At 44.6% G+C, this 17,431-nt stretch overlaps 1 protein-coding gene and 1 long non-coding RNA gene across 3 annotated transcripts in view; one reads left to right on the top strand and one right to left on the bottom strand.

The window, feature by feature from the left end:
* LOC138628761 (uncharacterized) overlaps positions 1 to 13,375 on the bottom strand; it is a 76,986-nt gene extending 63,611 nt beyond the window's left edge. Inside the window, exon 1 of the long non-coding RNA XR_011311486.1 lies at positions 13,360 to 13,375. This is a non-coding gene — a long non-coding RNA (uncharacterized lncRNA). The remainder of the gene's footprint in view (positions 1 to 13,359) is intronic.
* bbs9 (Bardet-Biedl syndrome 9) overlaps positions 1 to 17,431 on the top strand; it is a 165,038-nt gene that overhangs the window by 52,133 nt on the left and 95,474 nt on the right. For both annotated transcript variants that reach the window (XM_069711947.1, XM_069711946.1), the window contains 4 exons: positions 4,933 to 5,073; positions 5,843 to 5,938; positions 6,787 to 6,959; positions 7,192 to 7,344. In XM_069711947.1, coding sequence (XP_069568048.1) covers positions 4,933 to 5,073; positions 5,843 to 5,938; positions 6,787 to 6,959; positions 7,192 to 7,344 — 563 coding nt within the window. The remainder of the gene's footprint in view (positions 1 to 4,932; positions 5,074 to 5,842; positions 5,939 to 6,786; positions 6,960 to 7,191; positions 7,345 to 17,431) is intronic.

The following is a 17,431-nucleotide window of genomic DNA, read 5'->3' as shown; positions in this document are numbered from 1 at the left end:
CTCTCTCTCTCTCTCTCTCTCTCTCCACCTCTCCTCTCTGTCTCTAACATACACACACACTCACACACACTCAAACACACACACATACACACAGATTACAGCTAATTGGAATCAGTCCTCTGAGACGACAGCACAAAGGATGTACAACAGAAGTGGTTGTCGGTTGTTACTTTAAGTGTGCTTATCAGCTTGACAAAGCCTCATTTCCTTCCATCATCCTTATTGCGAGCGGGCTATCGGGAGGGAGGTCAAGGGTCAGAGGTCACAGCATGTGGTTCAACTATTAAAGATTTAACACAAAAATAAAAAAATAAAAATAAAAGACATTCTGAAACAGCGGCTTTGCAGAAGACTAAAACTCTCGCAGGACCAGGCAAGTTGATGAATTGAAGAATGTGCAAGACAAACACGGAAACCTCAGTTTACTGTAACTGAGAAATTGTGTTTAGTCACTTACTCAGTCTTTTGCTTCGCTCCCACTGCAGGCCTCCGTTCCCCAATTTCTGAACTGAAACATCTCAAAAACCCGCAGTCGGCTGTTTTTTTTTTTCTTTTCTTCCCACTCCATTGTAGTGTCGCCTCAGAGGGACCGATTGTCGTCCTTTATCGTGGCCGTTTAAAAAAACAAAACAAAACAAAAAAAACCCGGCCAAACCCGTCACCGTTTGCTGCAGGTCAACAACGTGACATTTATCTATTGCCACGGGAACACGGAGAAGTTCGGAACCGGCGCGTTTTGAATTCGGGTCCTGTGTGGGTGACGTGAGTCAGAACATGACTTCAGCAGATGCACGCTGCATTTGAGTCATTTGGAAAAAGTAATGATGTGCGTTAATGAAGGCCTGTTTCTGCTCACAATGTCCAGAAAATATAAAAGAATTCATAGATGAGTGGAAAAAAAAAACTTCAACGGCGTCGAAAAAAACACAGCCCCCTCATTCATTTCAATGAGACCACCGACGTTGATACTTGTCGGATCAGTTTTGAATGCGTTGCAGCGGTGGCTGAAAGCGTTATATTTTCAGGTTGTGCCGTTTCCTGTTCCTCTGGTACTCCAACCACAAACCACAACATTTGTTTTGCTGTGAAATACACGTCGATACAGTGACATTTAGCCAGAAAATACACGTTAACACCTTTTATTAAATTGCTTCAAAGTCTTCACTTTTACTTTTGGGGGTTTTCTAGTGTCATGTATTTTAGTGCGGTACAAGGAAATTGTTCATTGTTGTAGATTAAAAGTTTCTCTCCTACAGTGTAAAGATTCACTTTTGCATCAACAAACAAACTCGAATCCAGATTTAGGGACTGTGGGAGTTGAGTTCTCCCTCTAGATTTATTTTCCTCTGCCTTTTGTCTTTTCAGTTTCTGCAAACTTGTGAAACCTGGTCAAATTATTTTAAAATCCCGATGTTGACAAAGTGGTTGTTTTTTTTTCCCACTTCCCTCATTCTTGTTAATACAAATTGAAGCCATCGGTCAATGTTGTTGTTTAAGTTTAGTTCAGCATTTCCTTGACAATTTCCAGTGATCCTTGAGGGGACAACTGTAAAGCCAGTTAGTAATACACAGTAATACGAAGACATTTGGTACGCAAGTTAAAGACAAAATCAGGGATAAATATTTTAGGCAGATGTGGTTTAAGGGATGGGGGTTCAGTTCAGTTGTAAAAACTAGTAGAATTTTGATGTTTAACACATTTCCATGTCTTCCTGTGAGGTTTGTGTCCCATTTGTTACTATAATTAATATATTGAACATAAAACATCTCCCGAGGCGCCTTAATAGTCTCGCTGATGTGATGCTTGGAGAATTATTCTTAAATTTACACGCCCACTCACACACACACACACACACACACACACACACACACACACACACACACACACACACACACACACACACACACACACACACACACACACACACACACACACACACACACACACACAATACGCAGTCACCACGCAGGTAAATCTCCGTACTGAGGGTGTAACCTGCTGACGACAGCCGGGGAATGTACGGAGGTGGGGTGGAACAAGACCAGATTTACAACCACACACACAAAGTGGTGACTAGCAAATGGCAAAGCTGAATTTGAGGTGAAGAAGTGTTTCCCCTGGACTTTTTTTTTAATTTTTTTTATTATTATTTTAAATCCCTTCCCGATCCTTGCGCCATTCCTCTTACCCTTTTACCTTTCTATTCTAATATCCAATTTTCTCTCATCTTGTCATCTTTATTTTCATCTGTTTTTTTTTCTTCTGTTCTTTCTTTGTCATCTTTTAACTTCCTTATCTCTGTAACTCTGTGCTTATATTTCCTCCTCTATACTTTCCCTAACCATCGAGTTTTTGTTTTTGTTTCAATGTTAAAGTCCACACAGCAATCTGACCCAACAAACGGGAAACCTCAAAACATCCTCGCTAAGTCAAAGTTTAAAGTCAAAAGGAGCATAAGGAAACGTAATAAAATAATTCAAGTCCCTGGCAACAATCTGACATTCACTTTTGACACATCCTGAAATAGCTTTGAAAGATACTGAAAGAACCTATTTCTTCTGAAGAGGAATCCACATCGGCATTTTTATTTTATCCTATTTATTTATTTTTTTTTGACATTTCTAGACGTGTCTCTCCCACTCCAAGATTACTTCTCAGTGGACCGATAAAAATAACATGACTGAAACCATAAACCTTGCAATTATTCATCTGTATATTCCTCATTAACCCTCAATGAATTTACAGGTAAACCTTTTTTTTTTTTTTTTTTTTGTCCGTAGAAAGTAGCAATTTCAGCCACGTAACATTTTATTGACATTTAAGTAGTACTTTTGTGCCACTAATATCTCATTTTTGGTTTATATGTTCAGTTTCAGCATCACTTTCCCACCACAGCCGTTGTGCTGTGCAGGAATCACTTTGACAGAGAGGTCTTTTAAAGGCCCCATACCTGTTTCTGTCTACAGTGTTTATCCATTTACTACATATCATATACACTTTACCATCATCATGATCATTTTCCAAAGCATACCTCTGTTTTTTATTTTTTTTTTTTTTTTTAAATGTTCCCCTTCCTTTCAGGCAGCGAGTGGTTTCATTCATTTCAGTATGTTATGAAATTCAACTTGGACAGACTTAAAACCTGCTCGAGTCAGGCAATCCATCACAGTGTACATCATGTCTGGCCCGATTACCGTCAAAGCTGCTTTAAAACACGGCGGTGTGGGGCTTGAAAAACGGTCATCTGTAAAATATTTTGGAGTATTTGTGATGTTTAGTAAATGGGCAGAAAAATGTAGAAATACAATCTTCAAATAAAACGAGGGAGAAAAAAAAAAAAGGAACAACTTGTATTTGGGAAAAGTAAAAAAGGGTTGATAGTGTGTTTTGGTTTGGGATCTGGATCTGATATTTTCACTGGTTAAATGGTCATCATTTCTTAGCTTCAGCTTTCATGCTGTGTTCGTCTGCTTTGTGAGGAAATTCAACCTCGAAAATTTCTAAGTAAACCAAAAAAAGGAGAAAAACGGATGAAAACCAGACAACAATAAAGTATCTTGACTGCCCTGAAAAGCATTTGGAACAACGTTTGGGCTTCTTATTTTTATATTTAGCAATGTCCCTGGGTATTCTCTTTGACAACGTGTGTACCTAACCCTCTGTGCTGTGTTTGTTGGATGTGATTCGTTGTATAACCGTTCGGCCATGCAGAACGAAGGGTCAGCGAAAAAAATACAAATAAAATTTAAAAAAAAATGAAGCGAGTGAGTCGAGAAAGAAAGCGGACACCGGTCCTTCTTCTTCCTCTTTATAAAACTCCATCCATTTTCTTCCCCTCCTCTCGCCTTTCCTCTTGTTTTCTACTGTTTTCTTTGGCTCCGCCTCGTCCCCTTCTTCTCCCTCGGGCCTCGCTTCACGCGTTCAAACCGAATGAAATTATTCACGTGATCACGTAGTAATTGCTCAGTCCTGAATGAAAAGGTGCACGGTAGTTGCGGGTAATTATTGCTATCTGTAATAACCTGGAACTTTCCATAATTAAGCCGCCCCCCTCCTCCTCCTCCTCCCCTTCCCTCTCCCCCGGCCCCTCCTCCTCCTCCTCCTCCTCCCCCTCCCACCCCAAGCTGTCAATCCTCATACAATTTCTCTTTCAGTCTGCCATGCTGGTTTATTTCCACTCGTTTTCTCCCTCTGCCGTCGTCAGCTCGCCTGCCCCTCCTCTGGTTACCTCGCGCCGTCTCTTCCTAACAACTGTTTTCCTCCATCCCTCCTCCTCCCTCGCTCTGTTATTCTAGCTAAGTGTAGATTTCTGCCAAGCTCAGCACTGCTTAGGCTCAGAACATCGTCGTAGTTGGCCTTAACTCGCCTCCTCTCTCTCTTTTTTTTTTTTTTTTCTTCTCCTCTTCCTTCTCAAAATTTCCCCCCCTTCACTTCTCACAAAACTTCCCTTTCGGATCTCCGACCGACACGCCTCCACACTGTGGTGTTGATGTTGAGTCTCTCGGTCTCGTAGCTCTCAGATAGTCGTGTAATCTGAATATCTGCAGTGTCGACTCGACCGCTGTTTGGAGAGGAAAAAAAGCCTTAGAGGCGACGTGTCGACCTCATTCGATTCATCGTTGGGGGGGGGATTTTGCCGGCGATGGGCGCCACTTAAAGGGGAAGTGGCTCCGACTCCGGTCGTTCTTCAGGAAAAGAGCAAAAGGAAAAAGGAGATCGGCGTGTGGCATAAAACATTACAGAACGAATCAATTATTATTATTAAATATTTGCTTTGTAGTAGCGATCGTCGCCGTTATGGCACAAGTAGAAGCTATTCCAGTGATTATAATAATAACTCGAGAACCACCACAGGTGCTAGCGCCTACACGGTGATTAAATAAAATGGAAACAAATTTTGTTTTTATTTTGATGTATTTACTTTTTCCTAGGAGTTCCCAAGGTTCTCCAGTCCAGGTTCAGTCTTCCTCTGGCGTTGGTGTGTGTACCTTCCTCTCCGGCCAAAACCACCAAGTTCAAAATCACCGTGGACACCAACCAGCCGCCCGTTAACCTCGGCTCCGTCTTCCGAGGTAACACGCGGCTCACTCGCATCCAGAGACACGTGCGGACGCCGTTTCTCAGTTCTCCGAGCAATCGAGGCTCTTCATTTCAATCACCGATCCTATAAACGACATTGCTTTATTTGTTTACGATGTTTTTTTTTTCTGGTGTGTGTGTGTGAACAAGGGAAGAATGAGATTTAAAGCAAAAAAAAAACAAAAAAAAATTCCCAATATTAGTGATAAAACAAATTAAAAAAAATTGCGCAGGCCTAATTGCACACGTCTGTTCTGTTCTTCTGAAAAGGACAACCTCACCCAGCCGAGGATTCCTATTGGCTGAGCACCGGTGACGTGAGAGTTGGTGGAAAGCTAGCCAATGAAACAAGAGGCATTTGTAACTGTGTCATTGTGTGTACATTTCTATGAATAATCAACAGTGATATATCTCCGCGTGTTTTTTTTTAATATTCATACCAGTCTGTTTATGCGTGTTTATTTATTTATGATTTTGTGTGTGTGGCTGCGTGTTTGAGCTCTGGGAACTTCTCCTCGGTTTTCCCAGTTATCTGACGATCAGCCACAGTCAGCAACTCTGACGTCTAAACACACGGCGTTCGTACTGATTGTGTCCTTTTTTTTGTTGGTTTTTTTGCGTGTGATGAGGGATTTATATTGTGTGTCTTTGTGAGCGGGGTGCGACTGGAGCTCGTTCACCTTTGCTGGCGTCCTGCATCGTGATAGGCCGTCCTATCTGTCTCATCGCGCTGCTGTGTGTCTGTCGGCCTCTTCTCTGCAGAGTTTTCAGCGAAATCAGAAGATAAGGATGGGAGTACTTTGGCTTTCCAGTTTCTGTCAGGAGCCAAGGTTACCGTGCTGACCTCAAAGACCTCCCGTGAGTCTGACAACAGCACTACATAATAAACAGGATTTCCATAAGACACTGGTTTGCCTCCATCAAGGCTGGTTTAAATATTAAAATCAGCCTCGGGTCTGTGATACAATCCTGTTTCAAGGGATTATCATTTCCAAGCCATATCTACACCTGCTGATATCTTGAGATTCCTCTTAATGACTTTTAATAAGTGCTGATGCTTTGTCGACGCCCGTCAGTGTTTTTGGATCGCTTTGATTCCTTTCTGTAATTGCCTGAACTCTTTTAATTATCTTTGGATAACTTTTCTTGAGCCCTTTGTAATGTCTTAACAATAAGCAACCTCTAACCAGTAAAGAAACATCTTCTCGTTGTGATCATCATTAATCATTTCCTCGACGGTGTAAAAATATGCAGCACCGACACCTTTTAACATCTTATAATGTGGCCTCTTGATATCGCCGTTAAAAGCTTGACTGAAGACTTTTCTATACTCTTTTTGATAACTTTTTATTTCTCTCACCACTTCCAGTGTTTCCCCTCCTATTATCTGAAAGAAACAAAATACGAACGTACTCATAGAACAGCAGTTACGTCCAGTAACTACTATTTATTTTCACTCGGTTACTTTGCACCCGTTTCATTTTTTAGCTGAGAGTCGCTCGTGCATTTTTCTGCCACTGAAAGTTGCGCCAATTTGTCTGTTTCTCTGTTCTATTTCCTTACATTCATACAATGCGGTCATTATTATTCTAAAACAATTTTTTTGAACCCAACTCATCCTTTTCAGCATTTATCAATAGTCCTAATTGCCAACGTAGCATCACCAGCCTCCGTTAAACGTGGCTGCCTCGTTCTTTGTTTCCCAGAGCGTTACCGTATTCAGAGCGACAGTTTCGAGGACATGTGGTTGGTGGTGAAGGAGCTGGTCAAGAGGTTCGACCAGCATTTCTCCAAACTGGGAGTCAAGGACTTCAAGAAAACCTTTAGCGGACCGCTCCCGCTGCAGGAGTACTTCCTGTCCGTAGACCACCACTTCCAGGTACAAACGCACAACACCTTCGATGTTACAAATTGCACAAATTGTGTGGTCTGTCCAGATGGCAGACATGTCTGTCAATCCACCGGTGTCACATGAAACACGTCTGAAATATCTGCTCTTTTACGTCTTTTTTGACCGTTAAAAAGTGAAACTGGCATTAACAGTAGTAACATTTCTCTCTCTCTCTCTCTCTCTCTCTCTCTCTCTCTGTGTGTGCGCGTGTGCGTGTTAGCTGCGTGTCGGTGCGCAGCAATATCAGGACCTTCTGTCGGAGCGAGCGGTCCAGTTCAGAGCCATCCAGCGCCGTCTGCTGACTCGGTTCAAAGACAAAACCCCGGCACCCCTGCAGAACCTGGACACGCTGCTGGACGCCACTTACAGCCAGGTGAGACGCGCGCGCAACTCGGGTTGAAGCCCGCGAGCTCTCAGACGCAACCTCCGCGTGGACTCAGGAAGTAGAAAGGCATCATCGACAGGAGCCAGTTCAGGTCAGGCCTCGAGCCAGATGAGAAAGATGCGGGACGGCAGATGTTCCATCGGGCCTGATAACGCTTTAAAAACTCCCAGGAGATGGAGGGAAAAGAAACACTCATGTGCTCTCATGTCTGTTGAAAGTTATGTGACTTTTTGTGCGTGTGCGTGCGTGCGCGTGTCCAACAGGGTGTGATCTCACAGCTAATCACCTAAACACAGGAAGTCCATAAATCATCAGAATACAACCCTCACGCTGTAAATCTGCGCTAACACGTCATCACTGCGTGTCCGTGTGTGCGCTCGTACGTCTATATTTGCGAGGACCAATTAGAGCTTCAGATTCTGCGAGTGGGAAACATTTGCGGAAGGTGTGGACATTTTGGCGAGTCCTCACGTTGTGACACCTTGAAAGGGCTGTTCGAAGGTTCAGGCTTGGAGTTTGGGGGGTGGGGGGGAGAGGGGAGGTTGGGTCAGGGGGTTAGGCGTATGCTCGTGATTGTTAAGGTCAGTGGTGGTGGTGGTGGTGGGGGGGGGGCTCTATGAGTTGTCCTCAAAATGATAGAAAAACACGCGGCGTAGCTCGGGTCCGCCCGACAGCTGATTTTAATACAAAGCAGCCGTTAAGCTCTTGTCCTGCTCTTTGTTTAACTTTGACGTATGGGAGGGTGGAACTGTATTAGTGTCACTGGGATATTGTGTGTGTGAAAAGTGATGGTTGCTTGCCCCCGCTGTTTACTCAAGAGGCCGACTTGGCGGCCATCGCTTCCACCGTCCCATTAGCTTCTCGTTAGCGTCGCGAAGGCCCCGGCTGACATCATCGCTTCGTTAGCTGTCAGTGCGTCACCGTTTTGGATCGGAGACGCTCTCCCCCGTCCGGCGGCCGCGGGCCGACAATACAACCGTTCGATGCAAATTCAACGTGCGCGGGCTCGGAGACTTTTGTTGGAGCCCGACGAGATGGGAATTAATGAGCTCGCTGTAGTTCTTAATGCCGCTCTAACCCAAATAAACAGAGCTCACCTCGGGGTTGGCTCGGTTCTCGCCAGGATAAGCAGTCGAGGAGCCCGATCTAAACACGTCTGCCCTTAATGTTGATACGCTCGCACTGTTTAACGTCTCCCGCCTTCCACGGTTCCGTCAGCAACACATACCAGCAATGTTTTGTTTTGTTTTTTAGACATGATGAAAGGAGATCATAAATTTTTTTTTTTTTTTTTAAAAAACGACCAATCAAGCAGGAGTTTCGATAGATTTCAAAGAGCAGCGTGTTGATTCGGTTGCGCTAGTTGCCGTCGAGGTTGCAGTTTGTTTCTCGCCGGAAAATCGACGACTCAGCAATTAGTGTCGTGCTGGCAGGACAGAGAAGACCTTAATTTCTGGTCGGTAGTTCGGTGGTTTTAAAAAGTTGTGACGTCGACCAGAAGTCGATTTCAAATCACGTCCGCCTGTTGATGTTTGCTTCTCGCAGTTTCGGTCAGCCCTTTGTTTGTCGCTGTACCTGTAGGTTTTACACAAGAGTATACACTCTTAGACTTTACCGTCGTTATTTTTACAGAGAGTTTAATCCAGGAGTGCTGATTTAAAAAACGACATCTCGTCGTATACTCGGGGCCGGGAGGTGCGGACAACATTTAAATCGGTAATTCTGGATGTAATGACTTAAGTGGTTGAAGGAAATAATAGAATTGATGGAAAAGTCTGCTGAGTTCAATACGTAAATGACACCACTTTACTGCAGCGGTCTCCAACCTGTAGCTCGCCAACTAACAGTAGCAGCAAATTGCGGTGGGTTTAAACGATATGCAAGTGTTTCCCAACACACTGACTCAGTCGGGCCGGGTCGTTCAGGTGTATCGGCAACCGCCATTTCAGCATTTTTCAGCAATGCCCACGCCGTTGAATATAAACTGCTGTGATACAAAAATGTGCGTGAAGAAGTCTTCAGCTGCTTTGGGTCGGAGCTCAGCTATGTAGAATAAATGTTCACTAAACACGAGTAGCTCTCGGACACTTTCATTTGATCAAAGTAGCTCCAAGAGGATAAAAAAAAAAAAAAAAAAAGACAATGAAGACGCCCGCTTTCCTGTCATACGCTTTACCATATCACGATAATACAACATCCAAAATCAAAGACGATACCTCGTCTCATATTCATAAACTGCTCAGCTTTACCATTAATATTGGTTTGAGTGTCTCACTATGATGTGATCATATCACGTGTATTCAAAGGTTTACCACAAGTCCATGTACAATCATTTGTGTGTATATATATTTGTATATATATATATATATAACTATAAAACTTGACGTGACCTTATAACTCACGCCGCTGACGTCCAGTCGGCAGTTTGAACCGCCCGTCAAACCCGCCATCGTCTCCCGTTTGAAGATCTTCCTCCTCCGGCTAATGCTTTCTGCTGTCACTTCTGTCCATCACCCTTTCTTTACTCTCTCTCTCTCTCTCTCTCTCTCTCTCTCTCTCTCCCTCCCTCATCTCCCTCGGCTTCCCGCCATCCAGCGGCTCGCATGCGGGAAGTTTCCGACACACTATACACTCTGTAATGTATACACACCCGCCATAATGGAGGCTATCGACGGCCGGTCGGAAGAGTGATGAATGCGTCAAATTAATAATTCATGTCAGTATTAAGAGTCATGCTGGGGAGGGGGGAGGGAGTGGGGGGGCCAGCTCAGCAGTTTGGCTTCTGTAACATCACGCATTTGTTTTGTTTTTTTGTGTGGATGCATCCCGTCATCATTTTTATTAGAAGATGTGGACGGGGAAGTGGGACAACCTAAAATCAACTCTGCTATTCATTTGGTTTCGATTTCTATTTTTAGTTTTCGGGTTTCCTTCAAATAGCTCTTTCTAATCTTCTGTTAGTTCGTGCTGATCCGCAAGCAGATTCATCTTCACTTATGTTCCGAAGGCGCTCCGCTCCGAACTTTTTGGACGACTGTTTCTGCTGTTTTTCGCACCGTGACGTCGAATCAGTTTTTAACCCGCAAAGCTCCGGAGACCGGCGGCGACGTGTTCTACTTCTCCTCACGTCGTTAGACGGCGGCTGGCGGACAGCTTTTAGGCGCGTTACCGCCTCCTTCTGGCGGGAGTCACGCATTACAACCCGGCGCCGGTAAAAAAAAAACAGGGGAAAAACGGGAGAACAATTGTCGCATACACTCATAGATTTGTTTTTAAAATTATTATTTATATATAATAACGACTATTAGAATATTTGGAAATCATGTCCCATCGCCATCCCTTTTTAAAAAAAAAAAATTGAAGTCCCCCTTTTTAGCTTCCCGTTCTACTAGTTGTACGTCGACACCTTGCTCCGGGGCACTTCGGTGGGTCTAGAGGTAGGAGCGTCGGCACCGGGCACGTCACTCGATCAATCAAAATCTGCCACCGGCTGAAACCTTGTTGGACTTTTACTTTAGGGAGCAGAACATTTTGTGTAGGTTTACCACCACGAGGCTCCGCGGCTCCGTTCCTGCAGCTCCACTGTTGTTAGAACGATAAAGGAATGTGTGGCCAATCGGGAATGCTGGCGGGCCGGGCAACCTCCTTTCATTTCGGCTCGGAGGAATGTCTGCCGGGTACATTTCCTGCATCAATCTCGGGTGATGGCGGGGGATTTCCCCCCTCGTTAGCGGTGTTGTGTGTCTCCACATGCGGCGGCCCGGGCCGGCCATCGGCGGCGAGCCGTCGGAGATAAGAGGCGCGGGCTCCCATGCGAGAACGCTCTCGCGGTCGGCTTTGCATTTATGCGGCGCGGGATAACATTTCCATTGTTTCGCGCTGCCGTTACGGGCCCTATGCTTTATTCATGAATGCCTGAGAGCTGGCGGGCCACGTCCGACTTTATATGCAAAGAAACTTTTTCATCTGCACGACTACGGTGGCCGGAATCCAAAATACACCCCCGGAGCTCGAAGCAGCCGAAGATGATTGATGAGTTTCAGAATAGAGTGAGACCCGTGAATGATTGTCCGTGTGTGTGTCAGAGCGGCCGGTGGAGAAGACAAACCGGCCATGGACAGAATTCACCGGTTCGGTGGGCTCGGAGGTCATTTGCAGCTCCGTGAGTGCGTCTGTCTTCTGTCCCGGTTGGATGTGTGTTTTTCTCCTCCACCCCCTCCCCCCACCCGTCACTCCTTAAAAAGTCGTCAGTCATCACGGCCCCTATATTTTACTCTCTCCCCTCTAACTGGTGTTTGATTCATCTCTGTCTTGCCAGAGGTTGAGCGTGGCATTTGCGCTTCTCGCTCTAACTAAAACGCTAACCTCTGAAAATGTTGGACGGCGAACACGGGATTGTCACTCAAAGACACAAAAAACCCCCAGAAAAGTCCTTCAAAGAGTTTGTGGAAATGAATGAAGAAAAAAGGCCAAAAGGGGGCCACAAAAAAAAAAAAAAAAAGGTTTCAGTCTCCATAAATATTTTCCTCGGCGCCGTTTCCTCTGGAGGTGAAACGTCCGTCGTTTGTTAGTATTAGCATTAGCGCCGGGCTAGCAAGCGCTGCCGTCTGGGAGGTGGTGGCGGGGGGTGAGGGGTGGGGGGGGGTTTCGGGAGCCAGGCTGAGTCTCCCTGTAATTACGAGTTCAAACGCTGGAAGAGGGCGGCCCGCTGACTGACGGGAGGTGACTGACAGGCCGTCCAGGGGCCTCGCGGGGCCCCTAATGAAGGCTTCTGGTAGACAGCGGCTTGATTTATCTGGCCCCAAATGGAGCTCTAAACATGGCTAAACACAGATCCCACTGTGGAGAGCAGGACCACCGCCATTAACGGCCGGGCCTCTCACGCCCCTGTGTGTGTGCATCCAGGAGTACATGAGGGAAGTGTGCATTTGGAAGCAAGGGTATACTGTGATGTGCATTTTTGTGTTTCCCTATTCAGGAGTCGTGTGTGTTCGTGCGCGTAATCGCATTTGAGCATTTAGCATTCGGCGGATGATGTCAACGCGTTTCCCGTCCTCGTATTCGAACGTGCGCTGGCGATGTATTGACGGGTCCTCCGAGTATTGGAAGGAATCCAAATGGATGCAAGACAAAAACGTCTAAATGAACAATGGGTGCGAGGACACCTGTTTCGAGGACGGTGCAAACGGATCCAAAGGTTCAGACCCGATTCAGAACGCGGTAAGAGAAGCAAAGAGGCCCAAATAGAGACTCAAGCAGCCAAAGTAAAACAAACAACAACAATAACAACAAAAAACATCCATACGTGCAGTCAGGTTGCCTCCTATGAGCCCCCTATTCTCTATGAGCTCCAACAGATATATATATACATATATATATTCATATATATATATATATATATGTATATATATATATGTGTGTGTATGTGTAATATAATTTGGACCTATTCTCGGTGGTTCTCGGTTGCCACGGGAACCAAGAGGAGCCGTGTCTTCCTGTGTCAAGCAAATGGGTCTCGTTTTATTTGTTCTCGGATCTCACGTTTCTGTTTATAATTTTGCTCAAATTTAAGACTGCTTTGTGTAAATAGAAAAATACGTTCATGTTTTATTTCATGGAACAATTTTGTAAATTAGCATTTAAATACCTTCAAGTGAAATGGGAGTCATATTTTTTTGGCGCTGGTGTCCTAAACATACGCAGCTCTAACAGACACGGTGCTCCGATGGTTTAGTGCGCACTTGATCTGTGTGTTTGTAACAGCAAGTACTCTCGTCTCAGCTGACTGTCGGTGCGTTAACACATTAACGAGTGTGTGTTCAAGAAGAGGGGTTAGAGTGTGTGTGTGTGTGTGTGTGTGTGTGTGTGTGTGTGTGTGTGTGTGTGTGTGTGTGTGTGTGTGTGTGTGTGTGTGTGTGTGTGTTTATCCGGCATGAATGGCAGCCTCTTAGGTGCCTTGTGTGTTTGAAAATCAGATTAAAGGACCGATGGGAGCCGAGAAACTTCCTCTCTCTCTCTCCCTCTCGCTCGGTGTGTCTCTCCCCTCTCAATCATTTTATGACTTCCCCCAGGAGACGTTTCACCCCAAGAACACACATTTACACCCATCAGTGCTTTCTCTCTCTCTCTCTCTCTCTCTCTCTCTCTCTCTCTCTCTCTCTCTCTCTCTCTCTCAATCACACACACTGAGACCCTTCTCGAGGCTGAATGAAGCTCAGAGGAGCGCTGGTGGTCTGGTTTGTTTTACTTCGGAGGCTCTGTTTATGTGACTGTCTGTCTTATCAATGAATGGCTGTCTTTCATTCAGCTGACTGACACTCGATGTTCTGTGTACGCCACCGTGTGTGTGTGTGTGTGTGTGTGTGTGTGTGTGTGTGTGTGTGTGTGTGTGTGTGTGTGTGTGTGTGTGTGTGTGTGTGTGTGTGTGTGTGATGGGGGTCAGCTGTCTCCTGGGTGCTCGATTTTGCCGTTTTACCTCCGAATGAGGAGCAAACTATACTTACCCCCCCCCCACACACACACACACACACACACACACACTGCATTAAGATTATTTTACTTTCCACCGTTGAACAATGATTTAAATGTGTAATCTTAAAGGCATCACATGGAGAGACAAACTTAGTTTTAGATACATCTTCTGCTCCAAGTAGCATTAGGTCATGAAAAAAAAAAAAGAAGTTGTTTTTTTAAATTGGTATGCTTCAGATTTTGATTTTGTAAAGCGTTGTAATATCAGCAGGATCAGATAAATGTTTGTGATGTCGCTTCGCTTCCCAGCCCAAACCAACACTGGGATCGGGTTTGGTCCAAGTCTGGCTCTAATTTCTCTTAATTCCCTCAGGCTTGATCAGCTCGAGTTTCATTTTATTTATCTTCCCCAGATTTTAATCAGGTTCAGGCTCATTAAGTGCTGCAGCGGGCTGCGAGAGGGATAACACACAATCCATTTCGGTTCCGTCAGGCCACATTTTTTGGACCCAACTTATGCCATAAGTATTGGGGGGGGGGGGTGGGGGGACATGGCGGGAAGGAAGAGGATGAAGCATCTGTGCTGTTCTTTATCAGACAGGCATAGATGACCTGCCAGAGGATTTCCTCATAGATGTGGTGGAGCGGGAGGAGACTTTATTATTAACATATGGATGTGGTTGGGGTTGGGAAGGGTGAGAGGCTGTCAGGGAGAAGGATCAGAGGGGGAAATTCAGAGAAAGATAGAAAAGATAGAGATGAAAAGAAAAAGACAAGAAAGACAGAATTGCAAAAAAAAAAAAGAAGAAAAAAAAAAAAGAATGGTGCATATACCAAATGTGAAGACATGGAAAAGCAGAAAGAGGTGGAAGGAGGATGTTGAAAGAGACAGCACTGAATGAAATATAAAGACATATAGAGATGGAAATAAAGTTTAGTACGAAAACAGAAAAGGGAAAAAATGATATGCAAAGATAGGAGAGGGATTAATACACAATGCATCTCTATTTTAAGTTTGTTTTGAATGCAGTGCTGATGGTGATGCAAAGCAATTCACTCGTACACTATTCAAAGATGGAAATGAAACAGGAAATATAAATGATCCAGACAGAACGAGTCATGAAATGTACATAAAGCAACAGAGATAGAAGTCACATAAAAAAAATAAAATGAGGCAGATGGAGGAAGAGAGAGTCGTAAACGATGTCCTCCTCCCTCCTTCCCTTCGGTCTCCGTCCTCTGATCCAGCAGTTGAAAGAGTCAAAGAACAAATCTCACTTTTATTGTCTGGTGGTTCTACCATCCATCTGCTTTCATCTGTCTGCTGTCTGTCCTGCAAATGACACGAGTGATCCGATCTTTCCATCACGCCACAGAGGAAGTCGACGGAGTCTGAAGAAAGAGGAACGTCAGAGTTTAAATGAGAAAGAACAAAGGAAATATGAATTAATTATGAAGATCAAAGCCTTGTGACCAAAATTGTTAAAGAAGAGAGGAAATGCAAGATTGACATTTTAAGACAAAGCAAGAAAGAGAATTATTCGAAATTTGCCAAAGCTGGAAACGTAGGAAGAAAACAATTAAAAGCCGCATTGTGAGGACGAATAACTCATGAAAAACACAGCACAGAGTGTGAATGAAATAAATGTTAATAAACTCTAGAAAAGCAGAAAATGCTCAAGAGTAAGAAAAAAGTTTTTACAAAAACCAAATACACGGGGATGATTCAAAACAGTGACCCCGTGTCAGCAAAGTTAATTTAAAGAACATCAAATTTAAATATTCTGTGCAGATATTAATCGGGTCTGATCCTCCTGTCCTCCTATTATTAGTTTTCCTTCTAAAATATTCAAACCGACGTTTCGACCAGTAAAGAAAAGATTTCCCACCATGCTTACCACATCATTTCTCATTGTGTCCCGCTGCTGAGCACCAAGCAGAGATTTAATAAGTCATCCATGTTGGAAAACTGTCACGCTGGGAGGAGATTAGAGAAGCAGAGATTATAGACTGGAGGCTTTAATTAAACAGTCTTGATAGTTCAGTGCCAACTGCTCCGCTCTGATTTCACACTCTGTTGTTTAGTGGACACTGACCCGGGAAACCCAACGGTCCCGACCATCACCGTTAACCATGCTGGTAAAGACCGCCCGCCGCCTGGTGTCAAAGGTCAACTCCAACCCTGTGTCGCGGTTTCAAAACTCCCTGCCGCGGTTTCAAAACTCCCCACCGCGTTTTTTTTTTTTTTTTTGGGCACGGATGTTTTGACTGTAGCGTACAAAACCGCAGCAGTTGTGCTGTTTACATTCTGCTTTGGTCGTGGGAAGCTTTTGTTTGGCCGTATAGTAAATGAAATCAACTTTGCAGCTCGCAGGACAATATGTGGAGTTTCATGCAGTCGACCGCAAGCTGTAAACGCGTACGCTTCCGGTGACGTCGCGAGTCAAAGCCACCGCGGCGAAGTGGTGATTGAAAACGTCCATTTGTGTTCTGCGCTCCGCAGCGGCGGCAGTGATTATTGTGCTTAAATAAGGGGAGGTAATTCGTTAAATGAGGCGTTTACAGTGTAAAGAATTTGAGATCATCAACAAAAAAAAAGTTACAATATTATAAGGTAAGAACATAGAAGAATGAAGAAAAGTAAAGTTATGGGTTACTTCGTTGCGTCCATCTTGCTCTTTAATATCCTGTCATGTCCCCGCTGCCGGAAAAGAAAAAAAAAAAGTGAGCATGTAAAGTAATGTAAAATAAACACGATGTCAAATGTTCATTGAAGGTAGAACGTAGAAGGAAAAGCCTGGAAACTGGCAAGAGAACCAAGAGACGAAGCGAAGAGGATCAGTTCAAGAAAGGGTTCATTTAAATACGGGAAGATGCAAGAATAATATATAAATAGAATTTCAAATTTTTAAAACCAATAAAAGGTGAAGTCGGTATTCAAGTCAAAGTTAAATCAAAGTGATACGGAAATGAAGAAAAATAAAAAAAAAACTGGTGTAAAGTTTGGAGTAAACATCGTGATAAAGGTCAAACGAAGCTCTGCTAAAGTGGCCACAGAAGCTCCAACATGCAGGAGATGTAAAGGTGAGGGCAGGACATGCAAGTGGATCAAAACAGAGTCGGTTACTCAGCCGCGTTTAAAACCCACTGAAGCCAAAACACATCGCGTTAACCTTCTCGGACAGATCGTGTTGTGTTTCAATTTCCGATTCCAGGCCTGCAAAATCGGCAAAACCTCCGTCCGCGGGCCACGTAGAGAAAGCAGCGCTCGCATAATGAGATTACACGCTGCTCCGACGTCCACGCTCGGCCCACATGACGGGGGAAATTTGCCGCATCGCGTCTGATTTTTGGACGAGCGAATTCCCGTTCGTTAAGGGAACGCCGTCGCAACAGTGGTCCTTTGTGTGTGTGTGCGCGTGCGCGTGTGTGTGTGTGTGTGTGTGCGCGCGCGGGCGCGTCTTTCGGTTATTTAATTAGCCGTGAATAACGCCGGCGTACGGAGCACGTCATGTGGCCCCGCGGTGTACGGAAGCCGCGCGCACGGACGGGAACGCGTTGGCAGTCTTGTCGAGCGGCAATACGGCGGAACGATATGCGGTCG

This window comes from Brachyistius frenatus, unplaced genomic scaffold (genome assembly GCF_029030835.1).
Source record: "Brachyistius frenatus isolate BFR_SWC_R1_liver_20210118 unplaced genomic scaffold, ASM2903083v1 Contig_104, whole genome shotgun sequence".
NCBI classification, from domain to species: Eukaryota; Metazoa; Chordata; class Actinopteri; family Embiotocidae; genus Brachyistius; species Brachyistius frenatus.
Note: the sequence above shows the minus strand (reverse complement) of the source record. Positions and strands in the feature narration are given on the sequence as shown.